Source organism: Gopherus evgoodei, chromosome 5 (genome assembly GCF_007399415.2).
Source record: "Gopherus evgoodei ecotype Sinaloan lineage chromosome 5, rGopEvg1_v1.p, whole genome shotgun sequence".
NCBI classification, from domain to species: Eukaryota; Metazoa; Chordata; order Testudines; family Testudinidae; genus Gopherus; species Gopherus evgoodei.
In genome coordinates, this window is record NC_044326.1 from 139259122 (window position 1) to 139282778 (window position 23657).

The 23657-nt window shown below is 44.0% G+C and overlaps 1 protein-coding gene across 20 annotated transcripts in view; it reads right to left on the reverse strand.

Moving 5' to 3' along the window:
• The window catches only part of ADGRL3 (adhesion G protein-coupled receptor L3), an 817914-nt gene that overhangs the window by 94773 nt on the left and 699484 nt on the right, over window positions 1-23657 (reverse strand). For 18 of the 20 annotated variants that reach the window (XM_030565478.1, XM_030565475.1, XM_030565466.1 and 15 more), the window contains 3 exons: window positions 23109-23231; window positions 18562-18770; window positions 17706-17882 (listed from right to left, as the gene is read on the reverse strand). In XM_030565478.1, the coding sequence (XP_030421338.1) occupies window positions 17706-17882; window positions 18562-18770; window positions 23109-23231 (509 nt within the window). The remainder of the gene's footprint in view (window positions 1-17705; window positions 17883-18561; window positions 18771-23108; window positions 23232-23657) is intronic. The other 2 variants (XM_030565471.1, XM_030565464.1) reach the window with 1 other exon arrangement.

Genomic DNA, 23657 nt, shown 5'->3' on the forward strand with positions numbered 1-23657 from the left:
TGGAGACACAACAGAAAAATAATCAGTCACACGCTGCACGTCAGCTAATCAATACTGAAAAAAGGCCAGGTTGTCTGAGACCCTTTGATAGACTCCTGTATCCACTTCCCAAGCACTGGCACAAGGGACCGATAGCTAATGAAGGGTATTAGGACTAAAACTATCCAGAATGGAGTTCTGCATTAATGCAGCCACAACCTGAAACACAACCTCCTTTCTCTTTGCTTGGGTTTGTTTGTGAATACAGCAGTAAGGCAGTGGGGAAGGTAACTGAACAGACTCAAATCCCAAGATTGGGTCGCAGGGATCATTAAGATAATGTATGTCTCATGCCCAGCTTATGGCAAACACAGGGATTATTTTCCTTTCTTTTTTTCACAAGGGAAGGGAAAAAAATATTGATTTATCAAACTCTGGAGCTGGGAACCCAAAATGAATATCGGAACAATATCCTGGATAAACAGAGACCTTTTATTGACCATTTTGTTTTTAAATCCACATTTAACCAGGATTTTAATGTGGCTCAAAAATCGTGTGTTCGCCCTTGCGATGTGGTCTAGTTTCTGCTTACCCAGAAGTAATGTCCACATGGATGTTCCCCCTTTCAGGATACCACGTGCCCGAAGAACAGCAGCAGCAAAGACTGGTTTGGGGGCTCTTACGGTGGAAAGCGGGATGCTGGGGTCCACCAATAAAACGCCACTGGACCTATTTCTGTGTTTGTCTGTTCATCTGCTTCCCAAACCAGAGCATGGACAGTTGGCGCTCATCTTGGAAGCAAAGGACATGGCGTTTTGCTATGGAGAAAAGTCTATGACGGAGGGGAAAGCTAATTCATTTACACTTTTTGTTGCCTCTCTGCCAATGATAAAGCCACATCAATGTCAGGCATCTATTGATATACACTCCTGCAATGTTAGCACCCATCAAAAATAACTCAAACCCTTTCAGCACTTGGGCTTTTTCAGCATGATTGATAGCCCCTAGAGGCTGTTTATAAAGAGTCAACTCTGTGACTAGACAGAGATTACAGGAGGTTTTATTCCCACAGCATTCCTGCCATTTTTCTTGGGAATTTGGAAGGTTTAAGAGACTATGATTGCAGAGGTGCCAAAGAGCACAGATTTAACGTATGTCTATTGCAACAGCAACAGAACGGGTTGTGAGTTCAATCCTTGAGGGGGCCAGTTAGGGATCTGGGGCAAAAATCTGTCTGGGGATTGGTCCAGTTTTGAGCAGGGGGTTGGACTATATGACCTCCTGAGGTCCCTCCCAACCCTGATACTATGTCTATTCCATCCCCTCTGCACACACAAGGAAGAAAGGGCATATTCTTCTCTTGACAGAGGTGCATTGTTTTATCTCTGTGTAATACCACACTCGTTACTTTCCTCTTAACTTGGTGCAAAAATGTTAATACAAATTCCTTGCCTTTGCTCTGCTTTGCAAGAAGCTGCTGGGAAGCGGTGGATAACATCTTCCCTAACAGCCCTGCTGCAAAGCAGGCCATCTCGCCTGATTAGAAGGCCGTGCTAGGCAGAGCTTCAGAGAGCTGTGAGACACAGACACAGGAAGTACACAGCTGGCACAGGCAGATAAAGGGGAGAGACAATCAGGTGAACTTCGGAATGTGTGGATCGATCGCCCAAGGCTAACAGCACAAATGCAGTAACACTTCAGACAAAAAGTTAGCCTTGTACATGGGGAGCTTTCCGGAGTTTTTCTTCGTCTGATAGCAGAGCGCCCCAGCTTCATGTGGAATGAGAGAGGATGCAGCCTGTTCCTTTTACACGCTTGGCTCCATGCACACACCAAGCATGTGTGGAATAAATGAACCCCCCAGGTCTCGCTTCTCCACTGCTCAGCCACCTGCCGAGTTATTTACACCTCCGAGTGCAAAGTGGGCATGAAAGGCTGTCCAGTCAGGTCCACAGGCACACTCCCCACTGCTGTCCTATATGGAGGAGGTGGTGAAAAACAGTCCAACAGCTCCCCAGGACCATGCAGGAGAGGAGAGGTCAGAGAGGTTCTGTCACCAGGGCCATGTATAATGCTGATATAGGGGGCTGTTATCTTGCACTGGTTCTGGACCACTCTGGGACTGAGCTGAGAAAGGATTGGGTACTTTGGGGCAGGAGAAAAAGATAATTCTTCTCTCAGGCAGCTAACGCCTACGGGAGGATTAGTAAGGAGCTGTGCTGGTGATCTCCAGTGCAATCCTTGAACAGAGGTATGGCCCCTTGCACCTGCCCATCCACCCTCTCCCCCCGCTCAGTGCAAACCAAAGGAGGCTGGGCACCACCACACCCCAAGACCAAACTGGCCTGCTTTGCTTTCTATTGATCATCACTCTCCCCTTCCAGTGCCCAAGCTCTAGCACAATCAGATCTGCTGTAGGAGAGAGGGCAGAGCCCCCATCCCAGCCAGCCAGCACCTAGGGGTGCATGCCCTGGGTTGGGAGCCAGGAGACCAAGGGATCTAGTCTCACCGCTCCAACTGACTGCAGCCAGTGTTTCTGTGCCCCTGGACAGCACCATAAATATGACACCCTCTTAAGTTAGGGTGAAAACCCTGGTGTAACTGTAACTGTTGGAATGAATTTATATTGCCAAACATGGAACGTAGAAGTGAGCTGGGAAGTTGTGTTAGTATTTGTATTGTTGTTGTGGTTTTGTTGCTGTCATTTTGGTTAATGGGAACAGTCTCTGTAAGAAGTGGGTGGGGAAGTTGATGGTAGAAGACTGAGAGGTGGGAGATTTTGCCCTTGTGCCAGGGAGTGGACGGTTCTGTCTGTGCAGGCTCCAGGAAAGATCAGAACTTGATTTGATAAATGCCTCTTTCCAGGCAGCAAGCCTCATTCTCAAAGGAGTGACATGGGCACTACAGTGCATTGCTACAGAGCCTTTCACCTGTGGGCCACTACAAGCTCCTGTCCAACAGAGGCCTGATGGCCCCTATCTGGGATCAGTTTGTGGGTGTCAGTTCCAGCTCTCACAGCACAAACTCAGCTTCACACTTTGCACTGTCAGGCCTGGTCTTCACTGGAGTGTGGGAGGATCGATCTAAGTTACGCAACTTAAGCTACGTGAATAACGTAGCGGAAGTCGACGTACTTAGACCTACTCACCGCAGTGTCTTCACTGCGGTAAGTCAGTGGCTGACGCTCTCCCATCGACTCTGCCTCTCGCCCTGGTGGAGTACCAGAGTCGATGGGAGAGCGCTCTGCGGTTGATTTATCGCGACTAGACGTGATAAATTGACCCCGCTGGATCAATCGCTGGCTGTCGATCCAGCGGGTAATGTAGACAAGCCTTCAGACTCAGCAGAGAGGCCAAAAACTGCATGGGCCATGGAGACTGTTACCCCTAGAGAGGAAGTCCCCAAAGCCTCCAGACCATAGCTCATGCCTGGTGGTGAGGCAACGTATGTAGGCAGCTTGTCCAGCTTTTAAACCAGGACTTCATTGACCAAGGCTATTAAACTGGCCTTTCAAGAGCACTAAACCTGCACATTTATTACACTGAAATGTATGGTTATATATAAATTATTTTAAAAAATGAAAATTAACTCATTAAAGAATTTGCATAAAATATCACACATAGAGCCTGTAACAGGGCAGCCACCCTCGGTCCCCTCCAAAACAGTCTCGGATGTCTCTTGATTGTCAGCACCTCTGTGAGTTTGTTTTGATGTGATCTCCACCACACCGCTGCACAATCCCCGTGTGGCATTTCCACTTGCAGTGTCCTTCAGTCCTCAGCACTTCCTTCAGGGAGAAGGAGAGGAAGAGGAAGCGATCTCACCAGCCAGAGACCTGGCTTCCCCTGAGTTTCACTAGCCCTTGCTCCGTCCCTTTGCACACGCCCTCTTCTGAACGATCTTCTCTGGGATTCTGTGGAGGGGATAGTTAGTGCCTAACTACCACTACGCTACAGCATAAGAGCAGGGTTGATAGAACTCAAGTCGAGTTTGTCAGCCTAGGGCTTGAGCATCTACACGCATCTGTAACCCCAGGTTAGGAACTATTGTACCCTGAGTCCCAAACTGGGACTCCGGCATCTACACTGCATTTTGCAGGCCTGAGTCTAACCAGACTTCCTAGCACCCTCCCAAAATGGGGCTGCGCTAGCCCTGTGCTTGTGGGGCAAAATGGGAAAATCAACCATCCAGAGGACAAAGAAAATTGGCCCATTGGATACTTCTGGCAGACTCCCAGAGCATGTGTCCAGTGGGGTTGTATCTACACTGCACAGCAACAGGACTTGAACCCTGGACCTCAGTTTGACTTGAGCTTGGACCCTCCACCCCTGTGTGGTCTGAGACCCTAGGTATGAGCCCTGGGTTAGCACAATTTATGTGTTGGTGGAAGGGGGGATTAGGCTTGAGCCTGAGTTCAACCCCTGGGTTTACACTGCAGTGTAGAACACCCTCAGTGACCAGCATGCTGGGTCAGTGGCTGGCTCTCTGTGCTCTGTCACCATACAGATCAAAATCTGGCAGCTGTTCTTTTCTGGGTTCCAGACCTTTAGAAAGGTTTATTTTACAGAAACAAAGTGCTTGATGAAATTCAAAGAACAAACCAGTAAACCCAACAACTTTTGTATTTGTGACAACCTTTATATCTAGGGTTGGAGTTCGGGGCCTGATCCTTGTCCATGCAAAAATTTCCCTTGACTCTCAGCTTTTGAATTGGGCTCCAAGTTGCGTTGGTGGGAAGCAGACTGGTTGAAACAGATCGCTGCTTTGAAAACCATTGTGTGTGTGTCACAGACACAGCTGCCGAGTCCAAAGCAGGGTAAGCAGGCAGCCCAGAAACTGCTCAGGCTGTGAAATGTGTTACAGATGAATGACGGTTCCAGCAGTGCACTACCTGTGTTCCAGAGCAGAGTTAATAAAACCAGCTCTAGTGAATGTCAGTTTGTGACAGAACGGCTTGTCCCTTAAATGAAAGGTCCTTTCTCTTTCCCTCTTAAAAAGCTCAGTAGAGGTAAATGGTGCTGAAACAGAGCTGCTGGCTGCGGAGGATGCTTTTGTTCAGCTAATCTTTGCCTTTAGGAAGGGAGACAGTAACATGCTTGTAGGTGGAGGAATGACAAATGGTAACCACAGAAAGTGTCACTGGCTTGCTGGAATATGGCTGTTGTGCGACCGGTGGGACCTGGCTTGGAAGGCAGCAGCATGGGTTGGGCTTCGGTCCAAGGGGGCCAGATTTAAGCTGGCAGTGGTGGATACTTTACACTGCTCCTGAGATTTGTAGATGCCCAGAATGGACTGGAATCCCATCACTCCTTTTATAACTATTATCAACCATAGTGTGTTATCGAGAGCCCATCGTCCTTATGTCCACATTGCATTTCCTCACTACGGTATGTTACACAGATAAGGTGAGATCACAGGGAGCTCTACAGACAGTCTTTAAATCAAGATTTGAGGACTTCACTAACTCAGCCAGAGGCAGGGGCCTATTACAAGAGTGGGTGGGTGCGATTCTGTGGCCTGCAACATACAAAAGGTCAGATTAGATGATCACGGTCGCCCCTTCTGGCCTTAAAGTCTCTGAGTCTATGACACACTAATAACTGAATCTGAAGTGATGGGAAAGCCATGGACGAGATCTACCGAACCAAACCACACTGGTATTAGGAAAGCAAGAAACTCTTGTTGAATACACAAAACAGCAAATTTATGCTGAATGCTAAGGATCAACTCCCAAAAATGTGGCTATTCTAGCATGTAGCTAGGGGGGAGGGATTAAGGGGTCTTTCCTCTCCCCCTTGCACAACCCAGGTAAGAACCGGTCAGGACCCCAGCCCTGCACTCAGAGGGAGCACACAGGTTATTCTGTACCTGCGCCCCCGGTACACATGGCATCTAGGATGGGGTGGGAGGCGGACTATGACAGAGGGCAGGGAGTGAGTTTCTCTCCACAAGGGGTGCAGTAGTGGCAGCAGGTGCACAGCCCCTCCTGACTGCCATGGGATATGGACTGATTTACAGCAGGCTGAAATCAGCTTCAGGCTCCAAATCACTTGTACACAATGGGAGATGCACCTTAGGGTACCCGGTTCATCCAGCCTCTACTTCCCTGAGACATTTCTTCCTAGCTGGTTTGGTGTCTCCTTATGACACACACTTAAACCTTCCCTCCTCTTTACAGAAGGTCATTCAGCAAGTTCTAGCCCCTAAAATGTAGTCTCCCCGTGATCCCTCCAGCTGTAGCTGACACACAACCTTCTCCAAGACACATCTGTCTTTTCCCTAGTCATTTTTAAAAACCTGCCAAAAGATGCAAGGACTTGCACCCCAGAGTTACTAGCATGATGTCAACCAGCCATTTTGAAAGAAAAGGGTGTAAGTATCAAAGCAGTTTGGTTGCTATATGTCGAGATGCACAATTACTAACCCATTGGCATCACTAATTTCAAGGTCCCAAGGCTCTTGGTAATCTTGAGCACTGCAGGGGCCACAAAATACCAGAGATATTTTCCAGTGTCCCAGGTCAGCAAGGTCATCTTCAGTAGGTCTAGTCATGAGCTTAAAGTTAGGCACATGATCTAGTATCTTGCTGAACCAGGGCCCTCACTCCTCCTGGTGAGAGGGCTGATGAGATCTGTACCACCTGGTTAGGTTGTTGGGATGGGAGCTTAGGAGGTCTAGTTCACAGATCATGAGAGAGAGCCCAATCCAGTGAAATCCTGGGCATCTTCACTTCTCACTGAAGTCAACGGACGCTGAGGGCAGTCAGCACCTCGCCGGGCCGGACAGCTAGTGAGGATATCAGGATGGAAAGTGCTCTTTGGTGCTCTACGTTAGTGGAGTCAATCTCGGAGCAGTAACAAGAGATGTGGAGGGGATTTGCTGGCGTGGAGTTGCCCCAAAATCAGCCAGTCCTGTCCTTTATTATAAACAGCCAAAACACTAAACTGTAAAGAGGATATAAAGTTGTCACCTTCCTCTATGTTACTAAGTGAAAAGCTGAACTGCAGGTTACCATGGATACAGTGTGGTGAACACTATGGGGTCCCATTCTGGTCTCACTTACACAGGTGTCACTTCGCTGCTGCAAAATGAGTGCTATGCAGGTGTGAGTGAGAGGAAATTCAGGTCCAGTGATTGCATCTTTCTTGCTTCTTCATTCTGGCTTTGTTTCATCACTGGAGCGACGACTAACAGCTCCGTCTCTGTTTTATTTGGAAAGACTAGCCTGATCTAGCCTCACACAACCGTAGTGCTCAGCTCACATTGCTGCCAGCTATTGGGCCCAGCCTCTGGGCAGCTATGCAAGATGGCAGGACACCTGGCACTGTCTTAGCTTGCCCGCTCTGCATACCGACCTGAGGGCCAAGGGACAATCCTTTTTTCTTCCAAACGCTCATCTTTTGGGAAAGTTCTCTGGCCTGTGTTACACAGGAGGTCAGGCTAGATAATCACTATGGTCTCTTCTGGCCTTGGAAGCTATGAATCCAACTCATTAAAATGGTATCTATAATGGACATCCTATTGCCACTTTGAGAGGTCAAAATATGTCATGACTGAGAAATTCTGCCTCCACGCTTCCTAGGGACAACAATTTCTTTATTTAGTGGAGGGAACAGGATGAAACTGATCTTGGGCACATGAATCAAAGAGATTCCTCAGGTACACAGAGCAGAACTGCATGTTCCAGAGAGCACAGAATCTAATCAGAGAGGAAGTCACCCTGATCCTCATTCTCCTCATGAGAAAGGTGTTGATTGTGAAGGTAATCAACAGGGGGAAGCTTAGTGCTATTTAAATTCCATGGAATAAGGAAGTTTTCACAAAACCCAGGAGTGTCAAGCGTTCCAACGCCTCTGGCCCCTTCCTGTGGCTTTCTCCACAGAGAACTGGCTGTAAAAATGTGTTGCGATATTAGGAAAAAACTTTTTCACTAAGAGAGTGGTGAAGCACTGGAATGGGTTACCTAGGGAGGTGGTGGAATCTCCATCGTTAGAGGTTTTTAAGGCCCAGCTTGACAAAACCCCAGCTGGGATGATTTAGTTGGTGCTGGTGCTGCTTTGAGCAAGGGGTTGGACTAGATACCTCCTGAGGTCCCTTCCAACCCTTATATTCTATGATTCTATGATTCAATGAGCAAAATAATCTATTGGGTTTGGGGTAGAGGAAGCAGCTGCAAACAAAATGCTGTCACCGTCGGTTTAATTTAACATCTACAAGACTTAGACTTGGGAGGATTAGATTTTTATTAGTAAACTCCGGTAAACGTTGATTCACTGCACACCCAAACCAACGAAAAAATATTTCCATCAATAATAATCAAAACCCACAGTTAGGTAAAGTATGAAAAGTGCTGCTTGAGAAATTATTAGAGTTTGAGTTATGGGTATTTATTTTGTATATGTGGACCTGAGATGTTAACAATTTGTGTTTTGATGGCTATAAAGCTTTAACTTTTGAAATCACAGAGTCTTCTGTCATTAAATAATTATTGTCTGACCATCCCCCCTCCCCACATAATTTCCCAAAACTGTGAACATTTATATGGATACAAATAGAAAAAAATGCTTAAAAACAATAGAGTTGTGAAAGTGGGAAAATGTAAATAGATAAAAAATGAAAAAAAAATTGTAAAGTAAACATTGATATTATCCATCATCATAATAAAAAATAAAAACTGAGTTCTGCTGAGCCTATCCATGCGTGAGAAGGACACGGGGACTAATGTTTCCAGTACTGAAAGGAACATAAATACTACAAAGGGACAGAGAGGTTAGAAATCTGGAAAGGAAATAACACAGCTCTCCCTGGAAAAAATACAAGCTAAGACATCTGGAGAAACTACACAGAAACAGAGATGCAGGTGAGAGGGATATACATGCAAAGTAGCTCTGCTGAAAAGGACATAGGGGAGAGAGAATGCACAGTAAGTAATTAGATATGAGCTTGCAATGTGATAAAATAGCACAGAAAGTCATTGTACTATTGGACAGTACTACTTCACAGGTTGGGAGTACACAAAAGGCATTGCTTCCAGGAGCGGCGCCAGGGGATTTTTGGCGCCCTAGGCGCAGGGCTGGCTCGCCGGTCCCGCAGCTCCGGTGGACCTGACGCAGGCGTGCCTGTGGATGCTCCAATGGAGCCGCGGGACCAGCGAACCGTCTGCAAGAACGCCTGCGGGAGGTCCACTGGAGCAGTCTGCCGCCCTTCCAAATTGTGGTGCCCTAGGCGACCGCTTAGGTCGCCTAAATGGAAGCGTCGGCCCTGCTTGCTTCCTTTGTGCAGCTGCAGTTGGAAAAATAATAATCCTCCAATTATCAATAAGCCACAACAACTCTTTCTAGAGCACAGGCCAGAGTGCAGCTAGAACATTGCGTCTGGCTCTTTGGGGCACTCTGGTATTCAAGAGTGCAAACCAGGAGTCCAGAGAAAGGCGACACACGCAATGCCCGAGACATTGATTTTTAAGGAAAGATTAAAAGAGTTAAACACCATGGTCGACATGTTCTAAAATGGCTACTGATTTTAGGATGCTGTCTCTATTTTTGGGTGCCCAACATAAGAACGAGTTCATTGCAGATCTGCTTTTACTTCCGTTGAAATTGTGGGAGCTTGGCACCATTGCAATTCACTCTGGAACATCCTGAAGCATTGTGATATGCCAATGAAAAGAGTTAACAGTATTGAGGCTTTCTTTCAAGGTGCAGCATGTGAAAGTAAATGCAGGCCTGAGTGAATGGTTCAACGCAGACACTGGTCTCCAAGGATGATGGTTCTCTTTACCTCCACTGTTTGGCATTGCCATTGACTTTGTTGGGAGACAAAATGTAGAAGGATACAACACAGTCATTGCATAGCTCACAGCAATACACTGTAAAATCTAGATTTTGCTGATGACATAGCTTCTCTAAGTGGCAGCTCAACCAAAGTTCAAGCAAAGACCGAAAGACTGTCCAGTACTGCAAAACAGATGGGATTCATAATCAGTCATGAAAAAACAAGTCTAATGAGAAGCCTGGCAGTGCCCAAGTCAGTAAAACACAAGATCATGGGGCCGTCCAGAAGAAAATAATGGCACAAACTGGCAAGGTGGCAGCTGCATTCATCGGCTTACACAGTGATTGGTCACCAGAAGTCTACAATTTGCAGCCCAAACTACAACTCTTTAAAACAAATAGTATTTCCATCTTAGCATATGGATATGAAAGCTGGAAATTCACTAAAGGTACAGATGATATCTAAATGCCTGTGACAGCAACTGCTCCAGGACAATATTAGGTATTATACTGAATAAATATATACCAAGTGCCGACACTTGTCAGAGTTCAACACCCCCTTATATCTGAAGTTATCCAGAAAAGAAGATGGAAATATCTGGGAGCTGTGTGAAGAATGAAGCCAGAGCATCTGCCATGGCAGCTGTACTATTGGGCAGCTGAAGGGACATACAAGGGGGGGCCAAATGAATGAATCCCTCCATTGAACACTACTCAGAGAAGGAAAATTTATTCATAGATTGCAAGGCCAGAAGGGTAGCTTCTGTAATCATCTTTGATGCCCTCCTGTAGAACATAGGCCAGAGAACTTTCCCCAAACAATTTCTAGAGCTGATCTTTTTTAAAAAGCACCCAGCAGCTTATGATTCTTAACAATGTAGAAGACATGCAAACAGTGACCCAGGATAGACAGGGATGGTGGAGCCTTGTTCATACTCTAGGGATTATCTGGCAGCATGGGAAGGACTCAGATTCAGAGCCTCTGAAATCAGGCCCAAAGTGTCCCCAGCTGGACACCCAAAAAGTGACTATGCGTGGGGATATGGGGTCTAAATGGTGCAAACACCCAGGAGGAAGAGGAGATCTTTACAGCAGTTCAGTCAGATAGAAGTAGGGCTAATAAGAACAAATAAAAATGTTGGCTGTATATCTGGAAACCGTATGATCTTTCAGACTGAACATTGGGTACCCAGGAGAACTGTTATAAGGACTATATCTGGAGTGATGTAATGCTCAGGATATGCTATTGCATACAATTATGTCTTGACACTGTAGAGATAGATTACATGACAATTTCAGTTTTTCCAGCTGCAATTTCTGTGCTTCCATGAAAATTTAGTCAGGAGAGTAGACTGTATTTTCTTAACAATAAGGGTTGAGTAATTTTCCCAAGGGAAGCTAGACAAATCACCCCACAATATTCTGTAAGTGACAATTCTTTACTGGCACAGGGATGTAATGGATTACTGAATATGTCTCTTACATCTCTTAATTTGCTGATTCCATTACGTTCCCTGGTTCCTGTTCTTGACACACGCTCAAATAGTCTTTTATTTTTCATTTAAAAAACCCAGTGAAGACAAAGCTGATTTAATAACTTTTCTGCTTAATTGAAACACTCCTTGTTTAACACATTTTTGAATAAGTCAGCGTAATAAAACTCTTCTGCAGAGACTTAACCCTTCAGCAGGTGCAAAATCCCTTTGCCCTATTCAATGTACAATACAGCAGCTTTAGAATTTAGCTCTGATATTTTAACATGTTCTAGACCAGGGGTTGGCAACCTTTCAGAAGTGATGTGCCAAGTCTTCATTTATTCACTCTAATTTAAGGTTTCACGTGCCAGTAATACATTTTAACATTTCTAGAAGGTCTCTTTCTACAAGTCTATAATATATAACTAAACTATTGTTGCATGTAAAGTAAATAAGGTTTTTAAAATGTTTAAGAAGCTTCATTTAAAATTAAATTAAAATGCAGAGCCCCCCAGACTGGTGACCAGGACCCGCGCGCGGTGTGAGTGCCACTGAAAATCAGCTTGCGTGCTGCCTGTTCTAGACCCTGGGCCTAATTCTGCTTTTTGATACTGCCCATCAACCCCACTAATGTTAATGTATGTCTGACTGAGGGATGAGTTTAGCCTGTTCTTTAGATCCGAAATTCAGAAATTGGTTTTAGGCAATAGACCCATATGTTCCACTTAGACTTTCTAAATGTCTGTTGATTTCTCTCCCCAACTCTCCTGGTTCCTTGACTTCCAAAATAATTGATGATGATGATGATGATGTAATTTATGCGTAGCACAGTATAACATTTTAAAGCTTCAGAATAATTGCTGCACTTAAAGCATCTTGTTGGAATAGTGACTTGCAGAGCACAGTACACATTGCTGAGGAATATCTGTCTACCTTAAGCTACTCTTATTCACACAGTTGGGTCTTCTTTAATGGATTTTCCCACGAGCACTTAACTAGTTCTTTGGTTGTATACTTTTCCCATGGTACACTTAAGATGCATCTGCTATGGTCATTATGATGCAAAGTACTCGCTTTTATGAAAATCAGCTTGCAAATTTTGAAGGATAATTCTGTCGCTGTTACACAGGTAGAATGGCTTATGTCCTTTAACCATGTGCTTTCGTCCAGGGTATAAGAGCTACTGTAGTCTTATTGCATCTAAGGGCATAATAACATCTTACAGATTCATGCATTTGCTTGCAATAATTTTTGTATAAAACCATCCAAAGTTATTTGTAATCTGACGGAAAGGTGTTTGATTTATTTGGAAGTCTGAAGGCATCTAAATGAGAAATGAAAATTTTAATTTTCAGTGGTACATGATCTGAAAGACAGGAAATATTCTGGTTCCATAAGGTAGACTGCATGCTACGTTATATAGATGGAGAGTACAATAGTCAGATAAGCAGGGATGGCAAACATCATTTTTATACCTGACAAAGATATTATGAATCAGTGGAAGAGCTCTGAGTAACAGCAGGCAATGTGATCCACCAATAGGGTACTAGATTGGAACACAAGAGACTCTATTCCTGTTCTGCCACTAATGTGCTGAGTGTCTCTGTCTCCCCTCCCAACATGGCTCTGTCTTGTCTCTTTAGACTGTATGCTCTTTGAGGCCGGGCCTGTCATTTATTATATTTGTACAGCACCTAGCACAAAGGGGCCCTGATCTCTCAGTGATGCTACCATATAAATGATCATTCATAACTAGCACATCATTATTTTGTACTTCTGTGCAGAGACACCACAATATTTCCACTCTTATGTGACATGGGCTTTCTCTGAATTACAGCATGCATTTCTGGAATAGCCTGTGAATTTCCATTCACACCATGACTTGTAAGTGCAATTGCCATGGGGGACTGCCTGACATGCCTGTCAAAAGATATCCTGCTGGGAATGAAGTCAGCTTGTGTGATTATCCTTACTCCATGTATTATGTTCCAGAGGCCTGGAGGAGATGGCCTGGCACAAGATTATTCCTCAGTCTTATGTATGGGAGAAAGGGCACCCAGCTCAGTGCCTTTTAAATTGAGGGAGCATCTGGGGAGACTCTGCTGTTTCCAGAGTCCTAGGATCTTGGAAAGTCATGTAAACTTGGCAAGGAGCTCATTGAATTTGATGAATAAAGTCAGCTCCAGGCTCAACTAACTCTAATAGGCAGATAGTATCTTAAAAATAAATCTTTCTTCTTAATTGAGTAGAGTCCTGTTAAGCCTGGAATTGATCCCATCAACTCCCAGTCTTAAGACACACAGATAAATCACAGCTCTAATGGTCAGCCATTGATATTTGTTTTTCTTTAAGACACCGACATATAGCTATGACTGAATAGAGAAGCAGAAGGCTATCAATCATTCACTGAATGAATCAGAGTCCCTGCCTCTCCCTCTCCACCCCCTGTATGCTAATAATTTAAGCACAGCCCATAACTCATGGAATGTCTGCAGGATTCTCCTTTGGAGGAACACACAGCATTACCATCGTACTAGGGAGGGAACTAATTCATGGCCAGAAGTGACATTTGTCAAATCGTAGTGCTGTCGACTTTAAACTAAGAAGAGGGGCTCAGATGTCTGTTCCCCGTGATATGCTGTATTCTCTATCATTAGGTAGGATATTTCAGGTAGCCAGGTGAGGATATAAGGAGACATTGATAGTATACTGAAAACTGTAAAAACTAAAAGATGCTAATTCAAATCCTAAGGAATTTCCTGGTCCTGCTTGCAGGGTAGGAGGCTCTCCAGGGGAGTATGGAATCAGAGAGGTCAGGCTGTCTAAGGCCAGCCTAGAGTAAGGTAGAGTAAGTTGTCTCTTTTGTTTTTAAGAGAGCAGCCTGCATTGTCTCGCTCTGGTTTGAGGTTTTTGTGTGTTAACATTCTAAATTCTAAGAAATGAAGCAGTGTTACCTTCCAGCAAGTGCATTTTGGTTTTAATCTAACTTTTCTCTGTGTGTGCCATGAACATAACACCTGCCAAACCTAGTGTTCCTCCATAAGGACCAAGCTGAATCTCTGTGCTTCCAGGAGATCTGGGACCTCACTCGTCCTATTACCCCAAGCGCATGTAGTGGGAAGGGGAGCCACGTCTCTCCCCAATGTGCTGGGCCATGGTATGGGGAGTAAGTTGCATACAAGGGTACTCGCAGCAGCGTGTGCACTGTCCATGAACATTCTACTGCCGCGAGGCAAGGCTTCTCCGGACCACTCCCTTACTGGAGGCTGTGCCTGAAAGGCACAGGGTAGCCTGACAGAAACTGGTTTCCCTTTTGATTCACATGATGTGCAGGTGGAGGAGAACACCTGTTAACAACAACCCAAGTGCTATGCTGAAAACAGAGACCTTTGTTACCTGACTGGCACTTGGAACCCTGAAGTCCATGCTTCTTGGACAGACACAACAGCAAATCCTATGCTGTCTCCTTTACTTTAACATCTATCCTGAAGGATCATGCTCTGAAAAGTTATTCATTGCCCACAAAATTATTCTGCACCAAATGCTCCCTTGTATTTTATCCTGCATCCTATTTAACATACACGTGAAGTCATCAGACCAACTCCCTTCCACACTGCAGGCTAACCTTAGACTGTAATGATCTATGGACCAGAGAGATGTCAGCAAGCTGCCCTTCTAGGTTAGAGTCAACAAAACAGAGCTGACTTTACCATGGTAGCAGCAGCGTTTTGGCAATAGCCAAATAAAAAATGAACATGACTCTACAGCCATGAAAACAGACCAGTTAACATACAAGAGAGACTAACATGATGGGAATCAGTCTAAGGGGTGCTGCCTAGTGGATAGGGCACCGGACTGGAACTCAGGATATCTGGATTCTATTCCCAACTTGGCCACTGGGTAATTTTGGGCAAATCACTTGCATTCTCTGTGCCTCAGTTTCCCTGTCTGCAACATGTGGATAATGCTACAGACCTCCTTTGACCAGCAGTTTGAGATTTATTGAAGAAAAATTCTACATAAGAGCTAGGTATTATTATCTAAGGCTCCATTATACTTATATGGCCCCATTATTGGGGTATCTGAGCCCCTTAGCATCTTTAATGTATTTACCCTCGTAATACTCCTGTGAGGTAATGATCCCTGTGTTACAGATGAGGAATGGAGTGACAGAATGGGGAAGGGATTTGCCCATGGCCACATGGGACGTCTGTGCAGAGGAAGGACCTGAACTCCTCTTTTGGTAATTCCAAACAATTCCAGACAGTCTACAAAAAATGAAACTTGATCAGCAGAACTGTGTTCATCTGTAAAACATTTGTATTGAATATTCTCATTCTTCAAGCTAAAAACAGACCTTCGATTTGTCTTTAGCTGGCCAATCCCAGGCAGTTACTGAAGTCATGTAAAGCCAAATTCTGCTCTTCATTGCATAGCAGCAAGTCCCATGGAAGCCAATGAGAACTTTATCCATGTAACTGGCAGCATTCTCTCCCCCTTTATCCTCAACCCATCCAGCTCTGCCCAGTTGCACCCTGTCGCAACAAGTGTGCTACACGACTGTTAAGAGAGCTGCCGGTTCCTTGTTTCAATTTTGCATGGCTTCTGTCACTCAGAAGAGAGCCTTAATGCATATTTGAATGCAGTGCTTTTAAATTCTCTTTAGAAAAATCATAAAAACAAAAGCAGACAAAGGAGCACTGTTGTAAAAATATTCAGAAGTTCCTTGGATACATTTGCGGTTACACCTCCGTAGTTATGGCAGCAGCTCTAAACTGTCCTGAGTTATCTCACTCTCTTCGTAGAGTTTGTATGGAAGATGCTGTTTGCAAAACAGAGCCCTAGCCCTGCAATTGGACCTGTGTGGACAGAACCCGGCATCCATGCAGAGCTCCGCTGAAGCCAATGGGTCTCCCTATACATCTAATTGCAGAAACAGGGCCTAATATGCTCAATACACAATAGCATTGCAATGATTAGTTAATATAAAAGATACCACCACTGAAAAAAAAAAAAAAGATCATCATCCGATGTAACTGTTTGATGTGACAAACTCCTTCAGACCCAATACAATGTCAATGCCATCATTATGATTCATACATTACATTGGCAATATACCAGATCCATTAGTCACTTGGACAGTATTCAGTACCAGAGGCACCAGTGCCATTCGATCATAACATTATCACTATGGGCTGGTGGCTCAATAAAACTGTTGTGAAAAGAAGCTACTGCACATGCACTGTAGCGGACTTGAAAATGAAGCTGAATTGTTTAATACGGGCCTACTAAATGCATCAGTGTCCTGCCTGTAGCTTGCAGAATGTATGCGTTTAAAAAAAAATATGAGCAATGTTTAGTCACAAGAAGCAAAGCAAAGACAAAAACTGGATTTTTCTCTAAAACGATCTTTGAACCTTGATTCACTTATCCATATATAGAGAGAGAATAAAATGAGGTATTCCCTTTTAAAGAACAGTAATCAAAACTGGGCTAATAACTTGTTTTACAAGCTCAGCTACAATGTTAGAAACAGCACACCTAGTCCTTCTCTCCAGAGTATCCATCTCCAGTACAGATGGGCAAACCTGTTCAGATAATGTAAGAACCAACTCAACCTTTCGCCTGTGCGTGCATCAACCCTAAGCGGACGTCTCCACCTTACAAGTCACGAGCGCACTGAGGAGCAGTTACGGACACAGGTAGTTCTACCATCACCAACGGGACGATCCAGGTGAGTAAAAGCCCTATTGGCGTGAGTAAGGGTTACGCCATCGGGCTCAAAGCAAGTGACTCCACTGAATCAATGAGGCTAACCGTGGACCACCTGGCCCTAACGGGAGTGTGCCATGTGGCAAGGAGGATGAAAGGAACTTCCCCTTCCTTGCACAGCCTGAAACAGAGACAGGCAGAATTCCAAGCAGTGACTTACAGGAGCATGCAGGCTGCCACTGGGAAAGGGAGAGAGGTATAGTTCTGCCCCTATGCACTAGCCAGAGGTGCTGACTGGCTGCATAGGGGGCAGTAAGCCACACACCCCAAAGAGCTCAGTCAGCATCACAGGGATCTTTAGGACGCAGGAAGACCCAGCAAAGCAGAACCCTCCTGCTACTCCCCACCAGCCACACTGCCAAGCTGGGTCTCCAGGGCACAGTCAGACCCCACATGAGCAAAGACTGCAGCCATGAGCTCTCTGTCTTCATGGGTTTGGGTGCAGCACCCACCTTTTGAAGTTCACTGCTCCCTGTTCTTCATTTCATTTGGCAGCTGGTCATACTATGGGCCAGCCACAGCCCCGGGATATTTGTGCTCAGCTCCCACTGAAGTTAACAGGAGAGACATACAAACAACCAGGGCAGAGTTACAGGTTCTATGCTTGGAATCGCCTTCAGACAGCAACCTCGCCAAATGTTTATCTCTTCCCAGCAACAAAGCAATATTGTATTAACCATGCAGCTCCGGGATTTGCAGTGCCTACCTTGACTTCTACATGTGCCATCAAGACTGCAAAGTTGGTGAGATGATTACAGGAACATGTGGTGTGTGTCTTGTTTGTGGTCAGGAGCCGACACCCTTGTTTCGACCAATACCCTGTCATCGTGTGTTTTGAATAGTTCCAGAATGAACAGTTAGGGTTGAAAATTTCTTCTGACTGCTGCAGAAAGAAATGAATAAATGCAATAAAAATTCTAATGGCTTCTGAGATTTCTAAATGCACTCTCTTTTCCCAGAGTTTGTAACTCTTACCCTTTAATTTCATATAAACAATCAGCAACAGTTTATACGTCAAGTATTGTACATGCCAGAGAAAGTTAGATTGTTGCTGCTCTCTTTGTTACTGCCAGCTTAGTTCTTTGTTCTTGATTAATTTCAACCACAGAGTAAATTCAACTCTCCAGAACCAGACTGCTTCATTTGCATTGCAGAGCAGAGAAATTAATTGTTTTAAGCAATCAACTTTTGCAATTACAGTACTTGGCTAACGGAGGGCTAACTGTCCTCTTTCACTGTTCCCTCTAATATCCCCTGCCACCATGATAAAATAATATTTTGGACCATTTTAATATATTGGTAGCTTCTAATTATGGAGTGACATGAGTTAGCAATTGAATGATGGGGCTTCCACACAACAGAGACCCTGATTAGTACAATGTAAAAGACACATTATCTATAAAACATTAGGCACAAAGTAACAAACACTTAAGTCAAAATTTAATCCAAGGCTACTGAGTGCTTCAGGTGGCCAAACTTCAGAACTTTTGCTGCATTAATTTTAGAAATAAAATTAAAATCTCTTTAAATGTGTGTTTGCTGATGCCCCCACGCTCCCGTACCTTGATATGCTTGACAGTAAACACCACAGGATCAGCAAGATAAACCTTATTGCTGAACTCTTTGTTTATTGCTGCTGTAATGACGGGGGAGTTGACTATGACAGAGTGATTGGTTGACATGGCCTCTGTTCCCAACTTCATGCTGGCGTTCTCCGTGGAGAGATAGTGGCCCAGGTTGTTATACAGCACAAAAGCCACCCTGATTTCACCTACAAAGTGCAGAGAGGAGTTAGAGATCAGATCAGTCCAGCCTAGAAGTTGTGTTAGAGATAACAACTGTCCCTTCCAAGCAAAGCGTTCTGTTAGCTATGACTTCCTCCATCTTGTCTACTCTGCCGAAACAAAGAGTTGTGTGCACTTTGGGAACAATCCAGCCTGTGTTGCTGAAGGGATAATGTATCACTGGCTCATTCCGTGAATGCAACAAAAACTCAGGAGTTAAAAGTACTGAGGCCTGGTGCAGAAAACTCAACTCCCACTGTCACTGCAAATACCAGAACTCCATGTGGCCCATCAAGTTTTCCAAGGGAGGGGAGAGTTGTGTATCCAATACTTCTCTTTGTGAGCAAGTGGGTAGGAAGAAGGTGAAGGGAGATGGGGAATTAGGAGGGACTCCAGCTTGTGGCACACGTGGGAATAACCTGCTCCATGGAAAAGAGGTGAAGTAGCTTACTCCTCTCATAGCAAGAAGGAGCAGGGAGGAGTTGGGTGTCTACAAATGACCCTCTGTTGTCTGCCCTTGGGCAGTGCCACTCTCATCCTTGGGGCACACTGTAAAGCGACAGTCTAAGCCACAGGGAGCAACTTGTTGAACAACCTAACCCTATTTCCATTCAAGACTGTGGGGTGAGGGAGAAGGGGGGGCAGGAGTGGATCAGAAATTACCCATAAACAATCAGTAACAAAAGAGAAAAAAAAGAAAAGAAAAAAATGTGAAATGTTAGTTATAACAAGATACATTTTTCAACCAGGTTTTCTCTTTTTCCATTTAATTCCATTGCTAGAGATGTTGCATAAAAGCCACACTACCAGCAAATTGATTCCTAACTGAAGCAATCCGCTTTATTGCTTTTTTTGTCCATCACTGCAAAGATCTTAAAATAAGGAAGGCAGTGAGTTAGTTTTCCTTTATAATTATTAGTATTATTTTTTTAAAAAAGTCTTTCCACTCCTGGATTGGGCAGCTATGATGGTACCTTTCCCAGCTTGTGTGATTTCAAGGCACACTATCACAATGGCCTAATAATGTGAGGATGGAATTGCCATGGGGAACAAAGTCTGATTGAGAACTTGAGGGAAAATTCCCCAGTGGGACAATACTCCACAGCACTTATACAGCATTTTTCACCAGTAGATCTCAAAGCACTTCACAAAGCAGGTCAGTCTCATTATTCACATTTTAAAAGTCAGGAAGAGCCAAGAATAAAATCCAGGTGCCCTACGCCCCTGTCCAGTGATCTGTCCACTCGGCCATGCAGTAACGACAATGAGGTCAATGTATTTGCACCTGATTGTGCCAAAGGAGAAGGCAGATAGCCCTGAAATAGCAATATAATATGGGGATCTTGTCTGAAGATTATTTACTGTAACTAAAGTAAACTTTACAAAAATTGAAATGCCCCTTCTATATTAATTGTCTAGTGATTTTTACAATGTCCTGTGTTCTGGGGAGACTTCAGGGTGAACAGAAGTGCCTAACTATGAGAGATTGAGATCACTGCTTTCAAATCTATTTAATAGCTTTAGGCCAGATCCTCAGCTGGGGTAAACTGAGGCAGTTCCACTGACAACAACAGAACTATATTGACTGACACCAGATAAGGATCTAGTCTTTTGGTGAATCCCTTTGTTATCACTTCCAAAGTGGAGTTAATAACGTCAGACAAAATTCGGATATATCTGCCACATCGGCTAAACTAGCTGGTGGTATCAACAACCCTTCACAGCAGTGATCACTGTCTTCACAACAGCAAAGCACAGTGCCACTTTGCCTTTTGGGGGCTACTCCTGTTTGCCAAGGGAAAAAAAAATGCCAAGTAGAAAATCTGGTCTACTGAAAGAATATAAAATGTTATCACAATCCTGGGCTGTAACATCTGAGTGCAGCTGAGTCCAAGTCTATTCTGCTCTCCAGGCTTAGCAGCATGTAATGCGGATTTCTCCTCTGTCTTCTAAAGCTTTTATAAAGAGTTTCTCTTTCCCTACAGATTTCTAAAGTCCAACCACACGTGGTGAAATACTAGCCCCACTGAAGTCCATTGAAGTTCGGCCATTGACTTCAATAAGCCCAGGATTTCACCCAATTAAATACTCTCTTTTAATCCTACAATTTCGGGGATATACCTAGATGCCACTGAAGTGGAAAACTCCCATTGATCTCTGCAAGACCAAGGCTCAGAGTCTTCAGGATTCTTAATAGTTTAACCTCGGTTACCTAGCTTTACATTATCCCATTGCTTTATATTTTGGCTATTTTCCAATGATCAAAGTACTGTCGCATTTACAAGCACACATGCAGGCTAATGTTTAAAAGCAACCCCCACAGAATACACAGTCATTACAGAACAATAAAATAAATGAGCAGAGTCTTTACTTGAATGGCTCTCATCAACAGAAATTTGTCAAGCCCTATAGTACAAACAGAGCCTGGCACTTCATGGTTTGGGCTACAGTGGATCTACAGAGATAGATCCACAAATATTTCTGCTCAAATTACAGAACTAGAAATGAACGACTTGGCAGCATAAAGACCGTTCCGATCTAACATCATCTTTAATTTATAGCATATCAAGAGGCTCATAAGCTTTACAGATAGAGACACAGGATTTCAATTCATAACTTTTAATCATCCCTTTTTGGTGTGTTGGCTTTTCGTGTTATCATTTGCTGGGCTTCCCTCACCCCTCACCATCTTTCAAATGTTTGCACAGTGCAGTACTTCAAAACTGTTTTTCAAATAAGTCTTTTATCCTATGTAAGTTCTCACCATAGGCAACAGATGCTAACTAACCACTGAGGCTCAGCATCATTCCCCACTGACTCACTTGCAGCATGATTTACGAAACCAGTGCACATTTACAGAGCCTTGACACTTGCAAAGATTGACAGTCACTTGGCAGTAAAAGAGATTTCCAATCAGCGGATTTAGCATGCAGTCGAGGACATGGGGCAGTTAATTAATATTAAACATGTCTGGTGCACCACAGGTTTTATAGATGCTCAAAAGTAAAAAAGAAATACATAACATCGACTATTTTAGAAGCTCCAGTCAAAGTAATGGAAAAGAACTGTAAAATATTAGGACATCACAAAGTTGGGAAGAAAATGTAGTTACTATTTTAACATTAATCCATATGCACTAAAGCAAGATTTACAAGGCACCTTATGAAAGAACTCCAGATGACTGATTATCAATATACCCACAGAAGTACAGTGCTACTAGACTGGCATGATCAGTTTTGCGCATAAGGCACCCCTGTTTCTGTTGCAGCAGAGGATTTGCTGGCATTGCTTCTAAGCAGGGGAAACAAATCTGAGGGCAGCAAGATGAATCACTAGATCTCTGCATGCAATTCAAACACCTAGATGTAGCAGGATCTGGTAAGGCCTGGCTGGCCACTAAGGGTATGTCTGTATGGCAAGTAGCAGCCCACAGCAGCGACTCTCAGAGCCTGGGTCTACAGACTCAAGTGCTATGGTGCTAAAAATAGCCATGTAGCTGTTCCAGCTCAGGGTCTGAAGGCTAGGGCAAGAGGTGGGCTTAACGCCCAAGCTCTTGCCTGAGTGCCAACACAGTTATATTTAGTGCCATTTAGTATGAGCCTCACAAGCCGGAGTTTGTAGACCCAGGCTCTGAGACTTGCTGCTGCTTTCTGTGTTCATGTACCTTCAGAAAAAGTGGATCCGGCTTTGCAGACTTTTTGCCTTCCTCAGATAGAGCCAGGAGAGAAGGGGGATTTAAAAATGTGCATCTCAGCAAAGTAAGATAAAGTCACACTTTACATCAAGGGTATGTTCATTAAGGGTTTATATAGTTAACAAATGCTTAATAGATCGTAATAAACAGTTAATCACTTGTTATAGAATCCAACCGGTCAATAGGCTACGTATTACTGTTGCGAGTATAGTTTATTTATTTGTATTATCAGAATGCCTAAAGCCCTGGCCATGGACCAGGGACTGTACAAATGCAGAACAAAAGGCGTTTGCTACAGCTCTACTTACACTACAAGCTCTTTGGAGCAGGGATTTTCTTTTTGACCTGAGTCTGTACAGTGCCTCGCATCATGGAATCCTGGTCCATGACTAGGGCTCCTAGGTGCTACTGCAATCAATGATCATCAATAACACCTTTTACTGATATTATAACTCTCTGTAACGCCTTCAACGGATGTGCTTATAATGACTACAGCTTCTAAGGCTCATGTCTGCAACATGCTTAGAACTGTCATTCATTACTTATTCTATACTTTACAGGCTACTTTTAAGGGTAACCCGTTGGTGACCTGAATTAAAATGTGTGAAAGGCCTCAAAATTCAGCACCCACCATTTCGACCATTTTGTTTCAATGTATTTGCCGACAGCTGGATAGCGCTTCCGTGGCCCAGGTTCTGTGGAAATTTCAGGTCTTCCAAATTCCCATCGGTGCTTAGCCTGGCAACTTCCAGTTCTGTTAGCAAGAGAGAAGTGAGCTACCCAATTATAACACAGAGGAAAAAAAATCACTATTTTAAAATAATTATACCCAGCTAAGTTACAAAACTGTTTTCCAAATAAAATGGAAACACTAGAAACCATGTATAGTGTTTCATCCTAGACTCTGCTTTGGACTTCTACTTATTTCTTCCCTGACAAAGGTTTAAACATAATTTTTAAAAAATAGCAAATAAAATGTAGTCTCTGTTGTAGGCAAAGACAACTAGTTCATGTAAACAAGCACCCAAGAATATTAAAGACAACCATTAACATGGAAATCTGAAAGTGTTGGTAGTTTGCCACTGGCTCTTGGTACATTCTGTAGCTTTTATCGACACTCGGCATCTGCATTCAAAGAAATGAAAAGAAAGGCTGTTCTCATTTTACGTGAGCACTGCTG